Source organism: Procambarus clarkii, chromosome 23 (assembly GCF_040958095.1).
Source record: "Procambarus clarkii isolate CNS0578487 chromosome 23, FALCON_Pclarkii_2.0, whole genome shotgun sequence".
Classification (NCBI taxonomy): Eukaryota; Metazoa; Arthropoda; class Malacostraca; order Decapoda; family Cambaridae; genus Procambarus; species Procambarus clarkii.
The window spans coordinates 22,587,720-22,607,725 of NC_091172.1; the positions used below are offsets into that span (position 1 = coordinate 22,587,720).

The following is a 20,006-nucleotide window of genomic DNA, read 5'->3' on the forward strand; positions in this document are numbered from 1 at the left end:
GTACGCACATATAAATAAATAATAAATAAATAAATAAATGTTTATTTAGGTAAGGTACATACATACAAGAGATTTTACAAAGTTTGTTGGATTAATAGATAGAGCTAGTACATACAATGCCTAAAGCCACTATTACACAAAGCGTTCCGGGCAGGAAAAACATTAATGACTAAAGCTTAATACTAATGGGTATAAAGAATAAAATGTGTTGAGAACAAATAAAAATAGAGGTAAAAGAGGGGGGAACAATAAAACGTGTTTCACTATCATAAATAACAATCTCAACAAAAATCACATCATTCTAGGAGGTGATTTCAATATTGACCTGGGTCTTCAAAATAACCCTCAAGTTGACTATTTCCGTAACAACATGCACTCCTGTATGCTAATCCCCACAATCGCCAAGCCCACCCGAGTCACTCAAACATCTGCCACTTCCTTGGATCACTTATGGACTAATATAACAGCTCTCCTTACATCTGGGGTAATCTATGATAGAACAACTGACCACTATCCTACCTTCCTCATAGCAAACATGGACACAATACCTCCAGAAAGCAAGAAACTCTCATTCAGGCTACACAGTGAATCAGCTTTAGGTAATCTCTCCAATGCACTTCACAATATTAACTGGGAATGTGAATTCAATAATACGCAGGATATAAACTCATTAACTAACCTCTTTCTCTCCAAAACTCTAAACCTCTACAACACTCACTGTCCCCTCCTTACGAAACAAGTAACTGACAAAAGAAAAAACAATCCGTGGCTCACAAGTGGCATAATCAAATCAATCAACAAAAAACATGAATATGAAAAGAAATTTAGGATTGACCTAGTTACAAAGGAAGTAGTTAAAAGGTACTCATCAGTGCTTACCAGTATCATAAGAAAAACAAAACTTTCATATTATGAGACTAGATTCAAAGAAGCAAAAGGCAATACGAAAAGCACATGGAATACCATCTCTAATCCAAGGAACAAAACAGCACTCCCACAACCAGATAACACTCTCTAAAGATGGCTTGACTCCGTCAATTGATTTAGAAATGGCAAAAGAATTTAATAGCTTCTTTTCATCGGTTGGTGCTAACCTTGCCAGTAAAATCCCACAGACTCAGACACATATCAACACATATCTCTCAGGCAGCTATCCAAACTCTCTTCTTCTTTCAACAGTCAGCCCGACAGATGTTGTGTCTATCATACACTCACTAAAAACCAAAGCTGGGAACATCAGTGAAATTCCATCCATTGTATACAAGAGAGCCTCCCATGCCCTTGCGCCACCTATAGCTCTGCTGTTCAACAAATCCCTTGAGTGTCATACCTTCCCTGATATTCTTAAAAAAACAAGAGTAACGCCAGTTCATAAAGGAGGTAATCCGGCAGACATAAACAATTATAGACCAATATCAAACCTACCCATCCTATCAAAAATATTTGAAAAAATTATCTACAAACAGCTCTACTCCTATCTCTTAAAATTCGACATTCTTAGCCCCTGTCAGTTTGGCTTCCGCTCCCAAAAGAGTACCAACGATGCAATTATTAGTCTCCTTGATATAATTTACTCAGCCCTTGACAAAAATGAGTTTCCGAATGGACTCTTCATTGACCTGAGAAAGGCCTTTGACACTGTTAATCACAATTACCTCTTACGTAAACGCCATCATTATGGAATTCGAGGCCATGCACTGGACTATATCCAATCCTATCTTAGTGACCGACTCCAATATGTAGCCATCAATGATATAATCTCTCCCACTCTACCAATAACCGTTGGAGTGCCACAGGGCAGCATATTGGGACCTCTCCTATTTCTTATATACGTCAATGATCTGCCTAATGTCTCTAACATTCTGAAACTTACTTTGTTTGCTGATGATACTACCCTCATCTACTCTAACCCCAACCCACATACACTATATAATGTTGTTAATAATGAACTAAAAAAAGTCCACTTATGGATGTCAACCAATAAACTAACACTTAACATAGAAAAGACCTACTACATCTTATTTGGAAGCGAATCTACAAATGCAATTTAGCTTCAGATAGATAATGTAAACATTAGCAATAAAAATGATGGAAAGTTTCTTGGCCTATTCCTAGACAAGAGACTCAACTTCAGTACCCACATACAACACATAACTAAGAAAGTCTCTAAAACAGTTGGGATACTCTCCAAAATCAGATATTATGTACCTAACTCTACTCTCATCTCTCTATATTATGCACTAATCTATCCCTATCTTAATTATGGTATCTGTGCATGGGGTTCAACCACTGCAAACCACCTCAAGTCCATCATCACCCAGCAAAAATCTGCCATCAGAATAATAAAAAATTCTGCTTTCAGACAACACTCAGCCCCCTTGTTTAACTCCCTTAACATGCTAAACATAATCTCACTCCACAAATTTTCTTGCAACAAGAACACATATGTTGTGGAATGTGGGAATAGGAGAAAATAGGCCACACACAATCTACAAATTATGTGAAGATTTTTTTTTTTTTAAAGAATTCTGATTAAGAAAGATATCTAGGGTTGGTTCTGGATCAACCTGTTCTCTTCATAGCACGTCGCATATTGACGTATACTTTACCTAAGGCCACAAATTGATGTAGAAGAAAATGGTAGCGGCTCGCGAAATTGATATAATGTCCTGTTTTCTGCTGGTAGGTCCTGTGGTTGGTTACGTTAGGGCACTTTAGTACGACATTTTCTTGACGTTGGGAACGCTGTCGAGGACGGGTTTTCTAGATAGTAGACTATCACCTGAAGATCACATAGAAAATATTGTGCGAGGAGCCTATGCCATGCTTTCCAATTTCCAATTTCAGAATTGCTTTAAATACACGAATGGCGAAATAGGAAAGAAATTTTCCACGACCTTTGTGAGATCAAAGCTGAAATGTGCAGCGGTTGTATGGTGCCCATATCTTAAGATGCACATCAACAAACTGGAAAAGGGTCAAAGACATGCCACTAAATGGCTCTGCATCATCTAAAATTGGAACTGAAAGACAAGAGTTACGAGGAGAGGGTTAGAGGCGTTAAATGTGCCAAAGCAAGAAGATAGAATAAAAAGAGGCGATATGATCACTACATACAAAATAGTAACAGGATTCGACAAAATTGATAGAGAAGGCTTTTTTTAGACATGGAACTTCAAGAACCAGAGATCGTAGAGTTAAGACAGTTAACATAGCTGCAAAAAAACAAAACAAAACAAAAGTCCCTTACGCAAACAGATGTTTGCGTAAGTGACTTTTCATTATGTCAATAGTGACAAAGTGTTATATATGACAAAGTGTAGTGGGAAGACGGCACATCACGGCCGTAGGTTTCATCCTATAACTCCCAAAATGTAATCTTGTTATTTACACACATAAATATGTGTATATTTTATGTACTTATGTTTTAATTCCCAATCTAATTTATTTTAAAGTAGATATTTCTATTTCAAGGTCAAAACTGATGCGAGTATAAAAGTCTACAATGTGTGGGAGGGCAGCAGGTGCATGTGTATGGGAGTGTGGGTACACTCTAAGGCTGCACACACACACACACACACACACTAGCAGGCGTGGGAACACTTCAAGGCTACACACACACACACACACAGTAGCAGCCAGCTCGCCCACTGCTTCTCCAGCTGCCACTAGCCATGCTCGTGCCGGGCCTGCTGCTGCTGTTGCTCCTCGCCCTCCTCCCGCTCGGTGGGTAACACAGCGCCAGTCTCATGAGTAGGAGGAGTCTTTTACACGCAGATTATATGAGATCTTTTTTAACACTAATTCCCATTTTAGCTTATTATTTTCGTCCAGTCGAAAAGTAATCTTGTACGATGCATATGCAACTATGATCCGATTGATTCTCGCATCGATATATATAATATATATATATATATATATATATATATATATATATATATATATATATATATATATATATATATATATATATATATATATATATATATATATATATATATATATTTGTAGCAGTCTTTCTTGTAAACATATGTTGTTGAATATGACCGAAAGGGTAAGATTAATAATTCTAACACGAATTTTCTCAATATTTCTTACGTTTTTATTCACTGTCAAGGGTAATTGAAAAATTAATTCTCCAAAATTAACTTTTCATTTTTATTTTGGTCTGCCGCCACATTCTGGGTCCCTTGGTTTGTAGAGCATTTCTACTTTGATTAAGTCGTACTCTTGGAATATCAAATAGATATTTGTTTCTGGTGTGGTGCTCATGGGTTCTGTTACAACCTTCTAAGAAGCTTTAAGGTCAGGATTGACATTACAGTTCAGAGTTTTAAATATATAGAGTACACATGAGAGGATGTGCATGTGACTTAATATCTAACATATTCAGAGATTTAAGTAAGGGTACCGAGTGCTGTCTGGGGCCAGAGTTAGATATTGTTCTAATAGCAGCTTTGTGTTTGGTAATTAGAGGACGTAAATGATTTTGGGTAGTAGAACCCCAAGCACAAATACCATAGTTGAGATAAGGATAGATGAGAGAGTATTATGTACCACGCCCTGCCCTGGTGACTCTCTATTACTCCCTTATCTATCCATATCTCAACTATGGTATTTGTGCTTGGGGCTCTACTACCCAAAATCACTTACGTCCTCTAATTACTCAACACGAAGCTGCTATTAGGACAATATCCAATTCTGGCCCCAGACATCACTCGGTACCCCTATTCAAATCCCTGAATATGTTAGACATTAAGTCACTGCACATTCTCTCATGTGTACTATACATATACAAAACGCTAAATTGTAATGCCAATCCTGATCTCAAAAGCTTCATAGAAGGTTGTAACAGAACCCATGAGCACCACACCAGAAATAAATACAGTTTTGATATTCCTAGAGTACGACTTAATCAAACCAGAAATGCTCTACAAATCAAGGGGCCCAGGATGTGGAATGACCTTCCCAACCATGTTAAAGACAGTACCTCTCTCAACCAGTTTAAGTTAAAAACGAAGCTATACCTAATAAATTCCCTGTAACCTACCTTACCTCTCTATTGTCAACCCATGTATGTTTTTTGTTTTTTTTTTGTTTTACAAATCAACGCTGTTTTAATGTAATTTTCTGTAATAATTTGTAATTGTATTTGTGCTGTTTTTTCAACAATGTTCCCCCCTCTTTTACCTCTATTTTTATTTGTACTCAACGCATTTTTTTTCTTTTTACCCATTAGTTTTAAGCTTTAGTCAGTAGTGTTTTTTCCTGCCCGAAACGCTTTGCGTAATAGTGGCTTTAGGCATTGTATGTACTAGCTCCTATCTATAAAGCCAACAAACTTTGTAAAATCTCTTTATGTATGTACCTTTGCCTAAATAAAAATTATTATTATTATTATTATTATTATTAGTAATAGAGCGTCACCAGGGCAGGGCGAGGTACATAATATCTGATCTTAGAAAGAATGTCAACAGTTTTAGAAACTTTTTTTGCTATATTTAGAATGTGTCCCTGGAAATTCAGCTTGTTGTCTATGAGGACATATATATATATATATTTTTTATTATTATTATAAGGGGTACCACCTCTGGTGCAAGTGTAGGGACCCATAGCCTCGGAGAAGAAAATAAAGAGTACTCAGAGAAGACCTTGTGGATCCTCACTGAACACTTTGATATGTTCTTCTCCTACCACCCCTATTCTTTTGGTATGTGTGTATATTTATCTAACTTTATTTGAAAATGTCATTACACAAAAAAAGTTACAATATTGATTACATGCAGGGTACAAGGCTGCTTGTCACAAGTTGTAGAGCTCCTCCAGCTCCTCAGATGGCGGGCAGGAACCATGGATACAGTGAGCATTTCCTCTCTGGATTGCCACACTAAGGCGCAGAAAAAGAAAACTGGCAGCTCTAGGGTCTCTAGTTGTTTCGATTAGCTTAGACCCCAACTCCTTCAAAAAGAGATATATATATATATATATATATATATATATATATATATATATATATATATATATATATATATATATATATATAATGGGTGAGGTGATATGATACAAATCGTTTTGGGTGAGATGGCTATGAAAACATAAGAATGGAAGTAACTGCAGAAGGCCTATTAGCCCATACTTTCTCTTGCGGCTTCTATGTTGGTCCCGAGTCTTGAAGTGGGTAGAATATAGTTGTGCGTTAATTGGCTGTTGATTGCTGGTGTTGACTTCTTGATGTGTAGTGCCTCACAGATGTCGAGTCTCCAGCTATCGCTGTATCTATCGATGATTTCTGTGTTGTTTGTTAAGACTTCTCTGGTGATAGTCTGGTTGTGAGAGGAGATTATATGTTCCTTTATGGAGCCCTGTTGCTTAGGCATTGTTAGTCGCCTGGAAAGAGATGTTGTTGTCTTGCCTATATACTGAGTTCTTTGTGGCTTTACAGTCCCCAAGTGGGCATTTGAAGGCATAGACGACGTTGGTTTCCTTTAAGGCGTTCTGCTTTGTGTCTGGAGAGTTTTTCATGAGTAGGTTGGCCGTTTCTTTGGTTTTATAGTAAATCGTCAATTGCATTTTCTGATTTTTGTCTATAAGGATAACGTTCCTATCAACAATATCCTTCAAGACTCTTTCCTCCGTTTTATGAGCTGTCGAAAAAGAGGTTCCTGTAAAATAGTCTAATAGGGTGTACATGTGCTGTGTTAGTTTTTTTTTTTTTTTTTTTTTTTTTTGCAGGGATATTCCTGCGCGGGCCCTAAGCCTCTGGCTGGTCCACTAAGTGTTGCTTGTTTCTGTTTTACTTGGATGGAGTATGAGTATTTATTACTCGTATGGTCGCTTTAGTAAGATTTTGTCATGTGTGTTTAACAACTTCTTCTGCTCTGTTGAATCTTAGTTGAAATCTTAATGAGTTTGTAACTGTTGTGTTAGTTGACTCTTCAGAGGTTGCATGGCGTTTTAGCTTTCTTCTTATGATGTCTTCAACAAAACCATTAAAGACGCCATTGTTGACTAGGACCTGCCTTACCCTTCAGAGTTCTTCATCGACTTGCTTCCATCCTGAGCTGTGGCTGAGAGCACGGTCGACATAAGCGTTAACGACACTCCTCTTGTACCTGTCTGGGCAGTCACTATTGGCATTGAGACACATTCCTATGATTGTTTCCTTAGTGTAGACTGCAGTGTGGAAGCCTCCGCTCCTTTCCGTGACTGTTACATCTAGAATGGGCAACTTCCTATCTTTCTCCATCTCGTAAGTGAAACGCAACACAGAATTCCGCTCAAATGCCTCCTTCAGCTCCTGCAGACGTCTGACATCAGGCCCCTGTGTAAAAATGTGGACATTCCTGCAGTATATGACAGGTTTCAAGTCCATGTCAACTAAGACTTTCAGCTCGATGGCAGGACCAGGCGACTAACAATGCATAAGCAACAGGGCTCCATAAAGGAACATATTATCTCCTCTCACAACCAGACCATCACCAGAGAAATCTTAACAAACAACACAGAAATCATCGATAGATAGATACAGCGATAGCTGGTCGGGAAAGGTTCATATTTTTCTTCAGAGGTTCTCATAGAGGTTCTTTTCGGTCATATTTATTCTACCCACTTCAAGACTCCGAACCAATATAGAAGCATCAAGAGGAAGTATAGGCCAATAGGCCTTCTGCAGTTACTTCCATTATTATGTTCTCATATCCAATTAATACCCATAGTTCCGTGTTTTGTCTTGTGTTTATCACAAGTTTGTTCACATCACCCAAAACTGTTGTACCATATCACTTCACCCAAATGCGAGTATAAGTATGATGAATTAGCGTGTTTACAGGTTAAAATTATGTGTAAACTAAAGTCTTTGAAAATGTAATAAGTTATTACAAAACGCGTTCAGGCGTCGCGTCAGACTAGAAATAAAATTGAATTTTGGAGAATTGATTGATTTTTCAATTACCATCGACAGTGAAAAGAAACATAAGAAATATTGTCCTTACAATCCTTACAATTGTCCTTACAAGGAAAGGACTAATATTTCCTTTCCTAGAAAAGGAAAATATATTTCTCTGTATTTTCTGCATATATATATACATATATATATATGCAGAATATATATATATATATATATAGGGGGTGTGAGTATATATTTTGGTGATTACATGGTACTAAATATGATGATGAGCACTAAGAGACGGAACATCATTGTGCGAGCAGCGAGGGGGTCGGTGTGTGAGCCCCGCCACTTCGGGAGTGACAGTGTTGTGTGCGTGTGCTCCGCCCTCACCTGTGACTTCCCAGGCGTCATCCAGGCCCCAGACGCCCCCTTCTTCACCTCCGTCACCTCCACCAGGGACGGACTCCGCTTCCACGTCGAGACGGACCTGCTGGCCAGCGAACAGTCTGATGGTAACGAGGCCGTTGTCAATATGTGGGCGGGAGAGATGCCCAGCAGATTCTTATAGTCTGTGCTTTTAAGGTCCAGCAGCATTTTAAAAAGTCTTAATTATTTATTTGATATTTAATTATTTCATTCTCTTTTTACTTAATGTGATATAATGGTGTTTGAGTTAGTTACACCTTACGAAGCATGAATTAGGCTGCATATGTCTCTGATAAATTGTGTACTTTTTAAAAATGATTCTTTAGCTGCTGGAACATAGTACATTTGAGTCAAAAGTGATTGAGGGAGGTAAGGTAGTTATTAGGAAAGAGTGCCAAGCCATTACGACTATATAGCTCTTACACGTACGTTTGACCCCTAATTGAGATCCCGCAATTGTCGAACTACTTAGCATCCCCAAATCAATTGATTAAATCCCGCATACCTATTAAGTGCTAGATAAACAGACGCATTAGGTGAAAGGAAGCGTGCCCAACCATTTCTGTCCCATTCAGGACTCGAACCCAGGATGTAACGTCTATTGTAGAAAAATAGCGGGAATGAATAATCGTAAAAGCCCTTAATACACACCATGAATAATATATTAATAATGGATGTGCATATCTATTTAGCCTCGCTCATACTGAATACATTTGTGTGATGGAAGACTGTCCAGGAAGGTAGAGTCGCGTGGTACTGGAAGGAATATAATCAACTGATTTAGAGCCCAATTACTTAAATAAGAAACCATTGGCCAGCATACAAGTCAACAATTTAGACAGTACTGAACAGCAACATCATCACATTTGCTGATGAAACCCAAACAAGGCGGGAAATACATTAACAAGACTCAAAATTACTACAGGACGTCTTAGAGACTTTAAAAAAATGGATAAGTGCTGGTTTGGAAACAGTTGTAGATGTTTAAGGAAGAAATCACGATCTGGGTGGGATCATGGGATCCCACTCGGATCCCATTAATAGACGTTGGGTCGCTGGATCGCTTTTAAGCAGAGGTTACAAATAAGAATATGCGTGTTGTTGAGCACGGGGAGCAGCTTTAACATGGACTGATAGGCCTACAGCAACACCATATGTTCTGAGATGAATGTGTGGAGGGGGAGGGGGGGGGACGAGTGTGTGGAGGGGGTGGGGGGACGAGTGTGTGGAGGGGGGCCTAGAGGTCATGAAGGGTGGCCCTAAGAGTGTATTGTATGGCCAGCTAATGTGAAGGTGATGGTGAACCACGACCTGCAGTACCAGACGATGGTGGGCTTCGGAGGCGCCTTCACCGACGCCACCGGCATCAACGTCAACACCCTGCCGGAGGACGCGCAGGATCAGCTGCTGAAGTGAGTGGGGAAACTAACGCTCTCTTTCTGCATAAATTAACTTACCTCTCAGGGCTCTGCAACATAATACTCTCGGCCCTTGATACAATCTTTCTTAGTTACTCTTGACGGTAGAAAGTCCTATGAGATCAAGTGGTGATAGTGTGTGATCTTCCTGTTGCTGGCCCCCAGGTCATACTTCTCTCCCGAGGGCCTCGAGTACAACCTATGTCGCATCCCCATCGCCGGCAGCGATTTCTCCGCTAGACCTTACTCCTACGACGACGTGGAAGGCGATATTGAACTTAAGCACTTTAACCTGACGGAGGAGGACTACATGTACAAGGTGTGTGGTTGTATACATGTCCTGTACATGACAAAATTCTAAACTCGTGATTGTCTACAACCTGTTGTTTATCGACAGCACTTACAACTTGCAGTCACAACCTAATATGGTGATAACTTGAGTATAAATATTTAGTTTTAGCACGACATATATATATATATATATATATATATATATATATATATATATATATATATATATATATATATATATATATATATATATATATATGTGTATATAAGTGTATTTCCAGTCTTTGGAAATCACTCCCTGAAGTGATTTCTTTCCTTAGTGTTACAGGTCAACTGTAACCTGAGGAATTACAAAATTGTCCAACCCACGCCCTAATCAAAAGTAAAACCAAAAAAGTACATCATTTCATCCTCATAGTTTCCTACCTTGTGCTTCAAACTCACACTGTATCTTGTACTACCTCCCCAATATTAGTACTTAAGACATATATCTTTACCAGTGTAATCACTTCTGTCAACTCATGTTGTAGTTATTTGTTGATATAAAAACCTTGCTACAATGTGTTTTTTCATCTTACGTGATATGTTAAATTGAGGTACCTTACCTGCCCGAAACGCTATGCTTGTTAGTGGCTTTGTAAGAATGTAAAAATAACAATCTTATGTAATCTAATCAACCCATTGTACCTTCTTCCATATAAATTATTATTATTATTATTATTATAGCTCCCCCTGATCCATCGGGCCCAGGAGCTAGCGGAGAAGGACCTGCTCTTGTTCGGCTCTCCCTGGTCGCCTCCTGCCTGGATGAAAGAAAACGGGATGTTCAATGGTTCGGGTGGACTCCTCAAAGAAATGTGGCAACCCTGGTCGGACTACTTCGTCAAGTGAGTTTATAAATATTATTATTGTTGTCAGTATAACCTCATTCTCACCCTACTCACAATTTTCCATAATTTCCATTAATTTACTCAGCCCTTGACAAAAATGAGTTTCCGATTGGACTCTTCATTGACCTGAGAAAGGCCTTTGATTCTGTTAATCACAACCACCTCTTACATAAACTCCAGCATTATGGAATCCGAGGCCATGCCCTGGACTATATCCGATCCTATCTTAGTGATAGACTCCAATGTGTAGCCATCAATAATATAACCTCTCCCACTCTACCAATAACCGTAAGGGTGCCACAGGGGAGCATCTTGGGACCTCTCTTATTTCTTATATACATCGATGATCTGCCTAATGTCTCCAACATTCTTAAACCTATATTGTTTGCTGATGATACTACCCTCATCTACTCTAACCTCAACCCACTTACACTAAATAATGTTGTTAATAATGAACTAAAAAAAAGTCCACTTATGGATGTCAACCAACAAACTAACACTTAACATAGAAAAGACCTACTACATCTTATTTGGAAGCAGATCAACAAATGCAATTCAGCTTCAGATAGACAATGTTAACAGTAGTAATAAAAATGATGGAAAGTTTCTTGACCTATTCCTAGACAAGAGACTCAACTTCAGTACCCACATACAACACATAACTAAGAAAGTCTCTAAAACAGTTCGTATACTCTAAAAAATCAGATATTATGTACCTAACTCTGCTCTCATCTTTCTATATTATGCACTAATCTATCCCTATCTTAATTATGGTATCTGTGCATGGGGTTCAACCACTGCAAACCACCTCAAGTCCATCATCACCCAGCAAAAATCTGCTATCAGAATAATAACAAATTCTGCTTTCAGACAACACTCAGCCCCCTTGTTTAACTCCCTTAACATGCTAAACATAATCTCACTCCACAAATTCTCTTGTGTCAACTACATTTACAAAACCCTGTTCTGAAACGCAAATCCTGCTCTGAAACTCTCCCTGGACAGATGTAATAGGACCTATTATCACCACACCAGAAATAAATATCTCTTTGATATCCCCAGAGTCAAACTAATCTGTGTAAACACTCTATGCAAATAAAGGAACCCAGTCTATGGAACTCACTCCCTAATGAATTGAAAAGCTATCAAACGTTTCCCTCATTCAGAAACAAACTAAAAAGTACCTAATTTCATATTCAAAGTTTGCTACCTTGTTGAGTTAAAATTACACTGTATCTAGTGCTACCCACTCTCCCACTCTTTATGTACCTAATCCAAACAACTTTACCATTGTGATCATTGCTGTCTTCTTATGTGCTATGAATTTGCTTTATTGTGCCTATTAATCTTTGTTTAAATTACCAATCAAGCTGTCAATGCAATCAATCAGAGCTACCAATGTGCTTTAATATACCTACTAATCTCTCTCATCTCAATTTTTTTTTTGGCAATGTACCTGTTATCATTTTATTAATTCTGCTAGAATTTACCTACTTAAAATTATTTGATAGATTTAGGACCTGCCCGAAACGGTGCGCGTACTAGTGGCTTTACAAGAATGTTAATACCATGCTATGTATTCTCACTAACAAAATGTACCTTCTTGTATATAAATAAATAAATAAATTAATTAATTAATTAAAAAATAAATAAATAAATAAATAAATAAATAAATAAATAAATAAAAAAGTAAATAAATAATTTAAAGCAAGATACTGGAACACTAGTCATAGAGATAAAAGTTCTGCACCTTCAACTTCCTTGTTTTCGCAGATGCACATTGGTCTATGATGTGATCTAAGTAAAGTTTTCTTCAGTTTCTTCTCTTTCTACACTTGGCAGAGTAAGATGACAGTCTGCCTTGACCCGTGGAGGCCCTCAAATACGAAAGTATTAGTGTTCACTTGCTGAGTGATCAGGCGATGGAAACCTGCGATGATTAGCATTATTTAAATAGCAATGAGAGGATTAGGGAAGACGATCTCATCTAAACAATGAAGTACCAAATTTCCTCACTATAGTATCTCACCTCTTGTGTTATTAACTCACCTGGTACTTTACTCTATAAATATAACTCCATCATTATATTTTCTCATTTGCTGACACTAAACGGTCCACGACGTCGTCAATTCTGTTATTCTCAAATGTGTGGGTTAGGTGTCATATTTTCTCGTTATCACCACTTTACCTTATTAATGTTAATACAATAATTACGTTAGCTTTTTCTCACTTTATATCTCAGTTACTAGTTCTATTTCTTGTTCTAGATTTTTACATTCTTGTCAAGCCACGGACAAGCATAGCGTTTCAGGCCGGTCCTTACTCTAACAGATAATTTTAAGTAGATAATTTGTAGCAACATTGAAAATGTTAACAGGTACATTGTAAGAAAATTTGAAGAAAATTGGTAGGTACATAGGAAAATTTGAAGAAAATTATTAGGTACATTATAACAAAATTTTGAGGATTATCAACAGGTAGATTGTAGTAAAATTTGCGTTCAACACAACCATGATATAAGATAATGGCAGTGATTACAATGAAGTTGTATGGCTTAGGTACATATTTTGGGGGAGTGGGTAGCGCAATATACAGTGCGAGTTTGAAGCACAAGGTAGGAAACTTTGAAGATGAAATTAGGTATTTTTGGTTTTACTTTTGAATAAGGCTAGGCTGGACAGCTTTTTAATTCATTACTTCGAGAGTTTCATGGACTGGGTCCCTTTATTTGCAAAGTGTTTACACAGATTTAGTTTGACTCTGGGGATATCAAAGATAAATTTATTTCTGGCGTGGTGATTATGGGTTCTATTACATCTTTCAAAGAATAGTTTCAGATCAGGATTTGCATCCAGGAACAAGGTTTCGTACATGTAAGTGGCACACGAGAATGTGTGGAGTGAGTTTATGTTTAGGGATTTGAACAGAAAAGGGAGGAGGGGGGGGGGCTGTGTGTTGTCTGAAAACAGAGTTTGTTATTTTTCTGATAGCAGATTTTTGGTATACATATATCGTCTTGTATACCAAATATTCAACATAATATTTATCTTGATTATGGAGTTAATAAGAGAAACATTGACTTAGTTGGTGAATATTTGTTTTACAGGTTCGTGGAGGCTTATGAAGCAGAGGGTGTTCCAATATGGGGCCTCACCACACAAAACGAGCCTCTCACAGGATTTGACGTAAAATATGATATTTTAAAAGTTTGAAATAAAACAAGAAGTAGCCAATTATTGTATTATCGTTGTATCTATCAGCACTATGAGCATTCAGCATGTAATTTTAGCGTTAGTGATGGGCTGAAAGATATGTTTATCATGGTTGTTAAGATGGACGATTCTATACATGACTGGGCGATTCCAGGACTGGTACTGGAACACTTGCGCTTGGTCTGCCGAGGACCAGAGAGACTGGATCAAGACAAACTTAGGCCCCACCCTGGAAGATGCCAACCTCCGTCGCCTTAAGCTGATGATAGTTGACCATAACCGAGATACCTTGCCTTGGTACCCATCTACAGTGAGTACCCGTGATCTGGTACCCAGCTCCCGTGAGTACCGGTGTCTTGGTACCAGCTACCATGACTGTGAACTTACAGTGCACATATATACACCTCAAAGCAGGTAGGCATACTGCACCCTTCTGTAAATGTGTATTTGTGAACATGTAGTAGTAGTTTAGCAACTACTCTCGAGTAGTTGCTAAAGGTTTGGTTTGTGCTAGATTAAAGTCCTTGTAACCTCTGTAAGTCATTAAGGTCACTATAATAGCTTACTGACCAACCAGTATGTGTACTTTACCCTTGAACATGGTCCGGGACTAAAATAGACTCAGTGCACATATCCCATACCTCTCTGTGTACATATTACTACAGACTACAAAACAACAACAATATCAATAAAGTGGAGTTGCTATAAAAAGAAAATAATGTTCTTTTTTCCTATATTTTTGTAATCACATTTGGTATGCACTGTTTGTTATTCACATTTGAGTTTGTTATGCACATTTGAGTTCGTTATGCACTTTTGCTAGTTCAGTGTTGGACTAAACTATGAACATGCATAGTTTAGTCCAACACCGGTCAATAAAGTCAACCATTTACTGCCGAAGAACACAAAATTTACAAGTTGCTCTTCAGATCCTGGAGGACGAGGAGTCGAGGCAGTATGTGGACGGCATCGCTCTCCACTGGTACGCCGACGACTGGGCCCAGCCCAGTCTCATGGACGAGATCCACTCACTCTTCCCAGACAAGTTCCTACTTTACACTGAGTCCTGCGAAGGTGAGCAACCCTCCCTCCCCTGTATATCTCTTTCTATTGGACAATATATACACGCCGCCTCCTGCAACTTCCTTTGTTACTGTGATTTCGGTCGAATTACTGGCCCTTGTCAGAGAGAACCGACTGTGCACAAGCTTTAACTGTTCGCTCATGTTCGCACAATATAAATTGAAGACCTGGTTATAATTAGATTGTCGGTTCGCATTTCAGGGAAAACTACATGGGGTAAAGTTTAAGATGATCTGTGGGAAGGGCATGTTGTAAGCCTAGTAACAATGATCGATCAGAAATTGTTTGGTGCTGTACTATAAATTCACATTGAATAAATTAATTAACCGTACCTGTCGTAATTACATTATTATCTTGCATTTGTTGCGTTTCGTTGAGCCTGTCAACACTTTCGAAATATTGACCTGATGTGTGTATAAGGCATGTCGGTATCTTTGTATGTCAGTGTTTGGAGGGGGGGGCCTTGGCTTCCAATTTTTTTGGATGTAATTAGTTGCTTGGTGTGACGGCAGGGTGGGACGCCGCCCCCGACCAGCGGGTGGTGCTGGGGGCCTGGGACCGCGCTGAGAGCTACGCCTCCAACATCATCGAGGTGAGGCCCAGCATACAGTATTGCCAGTCAATGTTATCAATAACACTTCACAGTCTCTTACCAATATATTTCACCTCTCCAATTGTGAGCTAAATATTGTTAATTCGTCTAAATATGTGAGTTTGATGTATACTAGTGTACACGTTAGTCTAACCAAGAATGTAATGATCTTTGTTAGGCTTTTGTTATTAATTGGTTCTTGTGTAAATGAATAGTGTTCTAATTTATGAATAAGGTGTTCTAATTATAAATGCGTAATCGAGGTGTGCTACTGCGTAATGAAGGTGACTCACTACGTGAGTGATCGTTTTGAGTCACTATATCAGACTAAATGGGTCATCAGGAACCCATGAATCACCAGAATTAAATTATTCTGCATCATGGAGATGAGTTAACAGCGATGAGGTCGATGATGAGTCACAAGGTCAGAGTGCCATTAGTAGTCACCATAGATCATAGTTAAGATTAGTCAACACGTCAGTTTGAGTCGTTAGATGTGAGTGAACGAGCCAGCGATCACACTGCAGGATACCAACCACTGGGCGACGGGCTGGGTGGACTGGAACATGGCGCTCGACACCGCCGGAGGACCCAACTGGGCCAACAACTTCGTCGACTCACCCATCATTATCGACAGGGTTAGTACACTTAAGGCAACACGCACTTTTCTGTATATGTTGTTATTGGGAGAGGTTCTTGACGGTGTCCGGGATAGTCGGCCTTTCTCCCCAACCACCCTTCCCCTCACTCCACCTCTCTTCTTCTTTCCCTCTCCTCTTCTTTCCCTCTCCTCTCCCTGCATACATTATTCCCCTCCCTCTCCTCAATTTTCCCTTCTTCCCTACCCCCGTCCCTCCATGCGCCCCGTCTTCTTCGTCTCCCCCTTCTTCCCCATCTGGCCCCTTAATCTTGATCAGACAGACAAGCATTCTCTTATAAATATTTATTAAGCCTGGATATAGTTTATAATAATATCATTGTTGCCTGGTTGGTGTTGGGCTTGAGGTCTTTGATGAGCCTTGGAAGGGTTATTAACTAAGACCACCACAATACCTTGGCTACTAACCAACCAGCAAGTGTACTTTAGTCATGAACATAGTGCAGGACTAAAGTATACTCTCTATGAGTCCCGAGAAGCAAGGGTACACCTCTTGGTGTATACCTACGTGAGGGTTGGTTTAGTTTGGGGGTTAGTCACAAGGCTAGCAACCTCTGGAGTGCTAGCAAGGTCATAACACTAGCTTACTGCCCAACTAGCAAATAGACTTTAGCTCTGGACATAGTTCAGAATCAACGTAAACAAGCCGTGCTAGTTTAGATAGGCCCATGGGCTATCAACCTCGGGAGGACTATTAGGCCTTCTCAACTGACCAACTAGCAAGCAAACTTTCTTTCTGATCATAACCCTCGTTTAAGTAGACACCAAAAGTTAATACTCCCCGTCGTGTGCGAGTGAGTGATTTTCGCTGCCACCAGCGATGGCAAATTCATGCTCCTAGTTGGTCGTTGGCTAGGGGCACCTAGGGGTACCTAGGGGTACCTAGGGGTACCTAGGGGTACCTAGGGGCTCCTAGGGGCACCTAGGGGTACCTAGGGGTACGTAGGGGCACCTAGGGGTACCTAGGGGCACCTAGGGGCACCTAGGGGTACGTAGGGGCACCTAGGGGTACCTAGGGGGCTGCTAGAGGCACCTTGGTAAGTCTTAAGATATTGACTGACCCCGACAATGAGGAACCATAGATCTCACAACCCAGCTGGTCCGGTACTTGCTGTGTGCTTCCCTCTTGACTTCAACCTTCGTACCGGCAATACGTTTTATATTTGCTGGAAGAAGGTGTATTGCAATGTTCTCTGACTGTAAAAAGCACAAGTACAAGCACAGATATCGGGAAGTATAGACAGCTGAATAATATAATGTAAGGTGTGTAGAGATAGATAATAACGGATTCTTCTATATTGCCAGAGTTTTAGATATGTTCGTCGTCATATTTTATATACGGCCATAAAAATCTAGTTTGGTGCCCTGTGAACCCCGTACATTAATGTACTCACCTAGCTGTGCTTGTGGGGGGGCTTAAGCTTTGGTTCTTTAGTCCCGCCTCTCAACCTGTCAATCAACTAATGTTTATTGGTTGTTCAGTAGCTTGCTTGAGGGCAACACAGTGGTGTGTGAGTGTGCTACAGTTGCGTGTGTTGTGACAGAGCACGGGGGAGTTCTACAAGCAACCCACCTTCTACGCTCTGGGACACTTCAGCAAGTTCGTGTCACCTGGAGCAGTGCGGGTGTACTCGTCCGTGGCTGGCTCCTCCATGTTCCAGGCGGCCGCCTTCCGCAACCCCGACAACACCACTGCTCTCGTCCTCCTCAATGTGTGAGTATCCTTCCTCGCCGTCTGCGCTGTGGCTTTCACTCTGCCTCTTCTTGTGTTGATACTTTAGTCTCTGGCTTCATTTCCAAAAAGTTTTCGGAGTGATTACATTCACTGATCGATGATACCAATGGCTGGCCTTGCTACGATTACATAAACATTATTATTTTTTGTTACCTAATGGGACAAAGGCTGTATTACTTTAAGTATAAGTTAGCATACATAATTATATTTCAAGCGGAAGTGTACAGATCCTGATGACATCTAGCAGAAGTGTCTAGCTCTCCATACACCGGTATCCTAAGTGTATATCACTACTTACACCGGTATCCTAAGTGTATATCACTACTTACACCGGTATCCTAAGTGTATATCACTATTTACACCGGTATCCAAAGTGTGTAGCTCTCCATACACCGCTTTCCTAAGTGTATATCACTACTTACACCGGTATCCAAAGTGTGTAGCTCTCCATACACCGGTATCCTAAGTGTATATATATCACTACTTACACCGGTTATCTAAAGTGTGTAGCCCTCCATACACCGGTATCCTAAGTGTATATATATCACTACTTACACCGGTTATCTAAAGTGTGTAGCTCTCCATACACCGGTATCCTAAGTGTATATATATCACTACTTACACCGGTTATCCAAAGTGTGTAGCCCTCCATACACCGCTCCCAAAGTGAGAAACTCTCCACACACCGGTGTCCAAATAGCGCAGCACCCTATGGGCTGGTATCGTGTACTGACCTTACAGTTAGTTTAATACGTTTGTGATCATTTCTATTATCTCCACACACGATTCTTCTGTGATCAGTCCCTGCTATCCATTTATTGCCCTAACATTTTCTATATTAAATTTTGTTTACCTATCATATTGCCTATGTATATTAAGCCTTATATCAACACTTTTATTATTAATTGATAAATCATTGTGTCGAGGGACAGGTAGCCCCCTGTATATATATATATATATATATATATATATATATATATATATATATATATATATATATATATATATATATATATATATATATATATATATACATATTTACATGTGAGGCTTATATCGAGTCCCCCCCCCCTCAGGATGCAACCCCACAACAAACTGACTAACTCCTGAGTACCTATTTACTACTAGGTGAACAGGTGGTATTAGGTGATAAGAAACGCGCCCAACCTTTTCTCTCCCCATTCGTGACTAATATTCATTCAATAAGTTACCAATCACCACAGTTGCCTAACTCCTAAGTACCTATTTACTGACACTCCATTTTAATCTTCACACTGTTCTTCATATGTCCTGCCACAGCTTTATAAATGACTATTGTTTTTCATAACAAACGCAATGCACTAATGATCTTCCAAAGGTCGCTGGCACGAGTGAGTTAAATCTGGGTGATATTAAACTACGCTATTTTCTATTTTTGTATTATTGAATTTGATGTTTTTTGTACAGAATATGCAGAATAATCACACAAAAAACGTGATTCGGTTATGGGTAAGTATTCACTAGGAAAATGAAACGAAAGTGCAGAAAGTTTTCGTGTTTCATTTTCCTAGTGGATACTTACGCACAGCTATATATAAATATAATGCCCTCCTTGCTGACACTGACTGCGTGTGCGAGCAGGGAAGAGACTCCGGAGAGCGTGTTGGTGGACACGGGCAGGGACGGTGACTATGTGAACTTTGACATGCCGGCCAAGGCTATCATCACCTTCCTCTACCAGTCGCCAGCAGCAGCAGCCTAATACACTCGCCTGCATGCTAGTTGATCTACTGTTATCATTTGATTTCTAGGAAGTAAAGTTTTCTAAAGCATA

At 39.5% G+C, this 20,006-nt stretch overlaps 1 protein-coding gene across 1 annotated transcript; it reads left to right on the forward strand.

Moving 5' to 3' along the window:
* Nucleotides 1-3,578: 3,578 nt before the first annotated feature.
* LOC123763954 (putative glucosylceramidase 4) lies at nt 3,579-20,006 on the forward strand. The gene is made up of 12 exons (XM_069329973.1): nt 3,579-3,726; nt 8,209-8,400; nt 9,597-9,726; nt 9,898-10,051; nt 10,750-10,910; nt 14,020-14,098; nt 14,280-14,435; nt 15,055-15,199; nt 15,721-15,800; nt 16,328-16,438; nt 18,003-18,172; nt 19,814-20,006. The coding sequence occupies exons 1-12, from the start codon at nt 3,675-3,677 to the stop codon at nt 19,932-19,934; spliced, it is 1,551 nt and encodes a 516-aa protein (XP_069186074.1). The 5' UTR covers nt 3,579-3,674; the 3' UTR covers nt 19,935-20,006.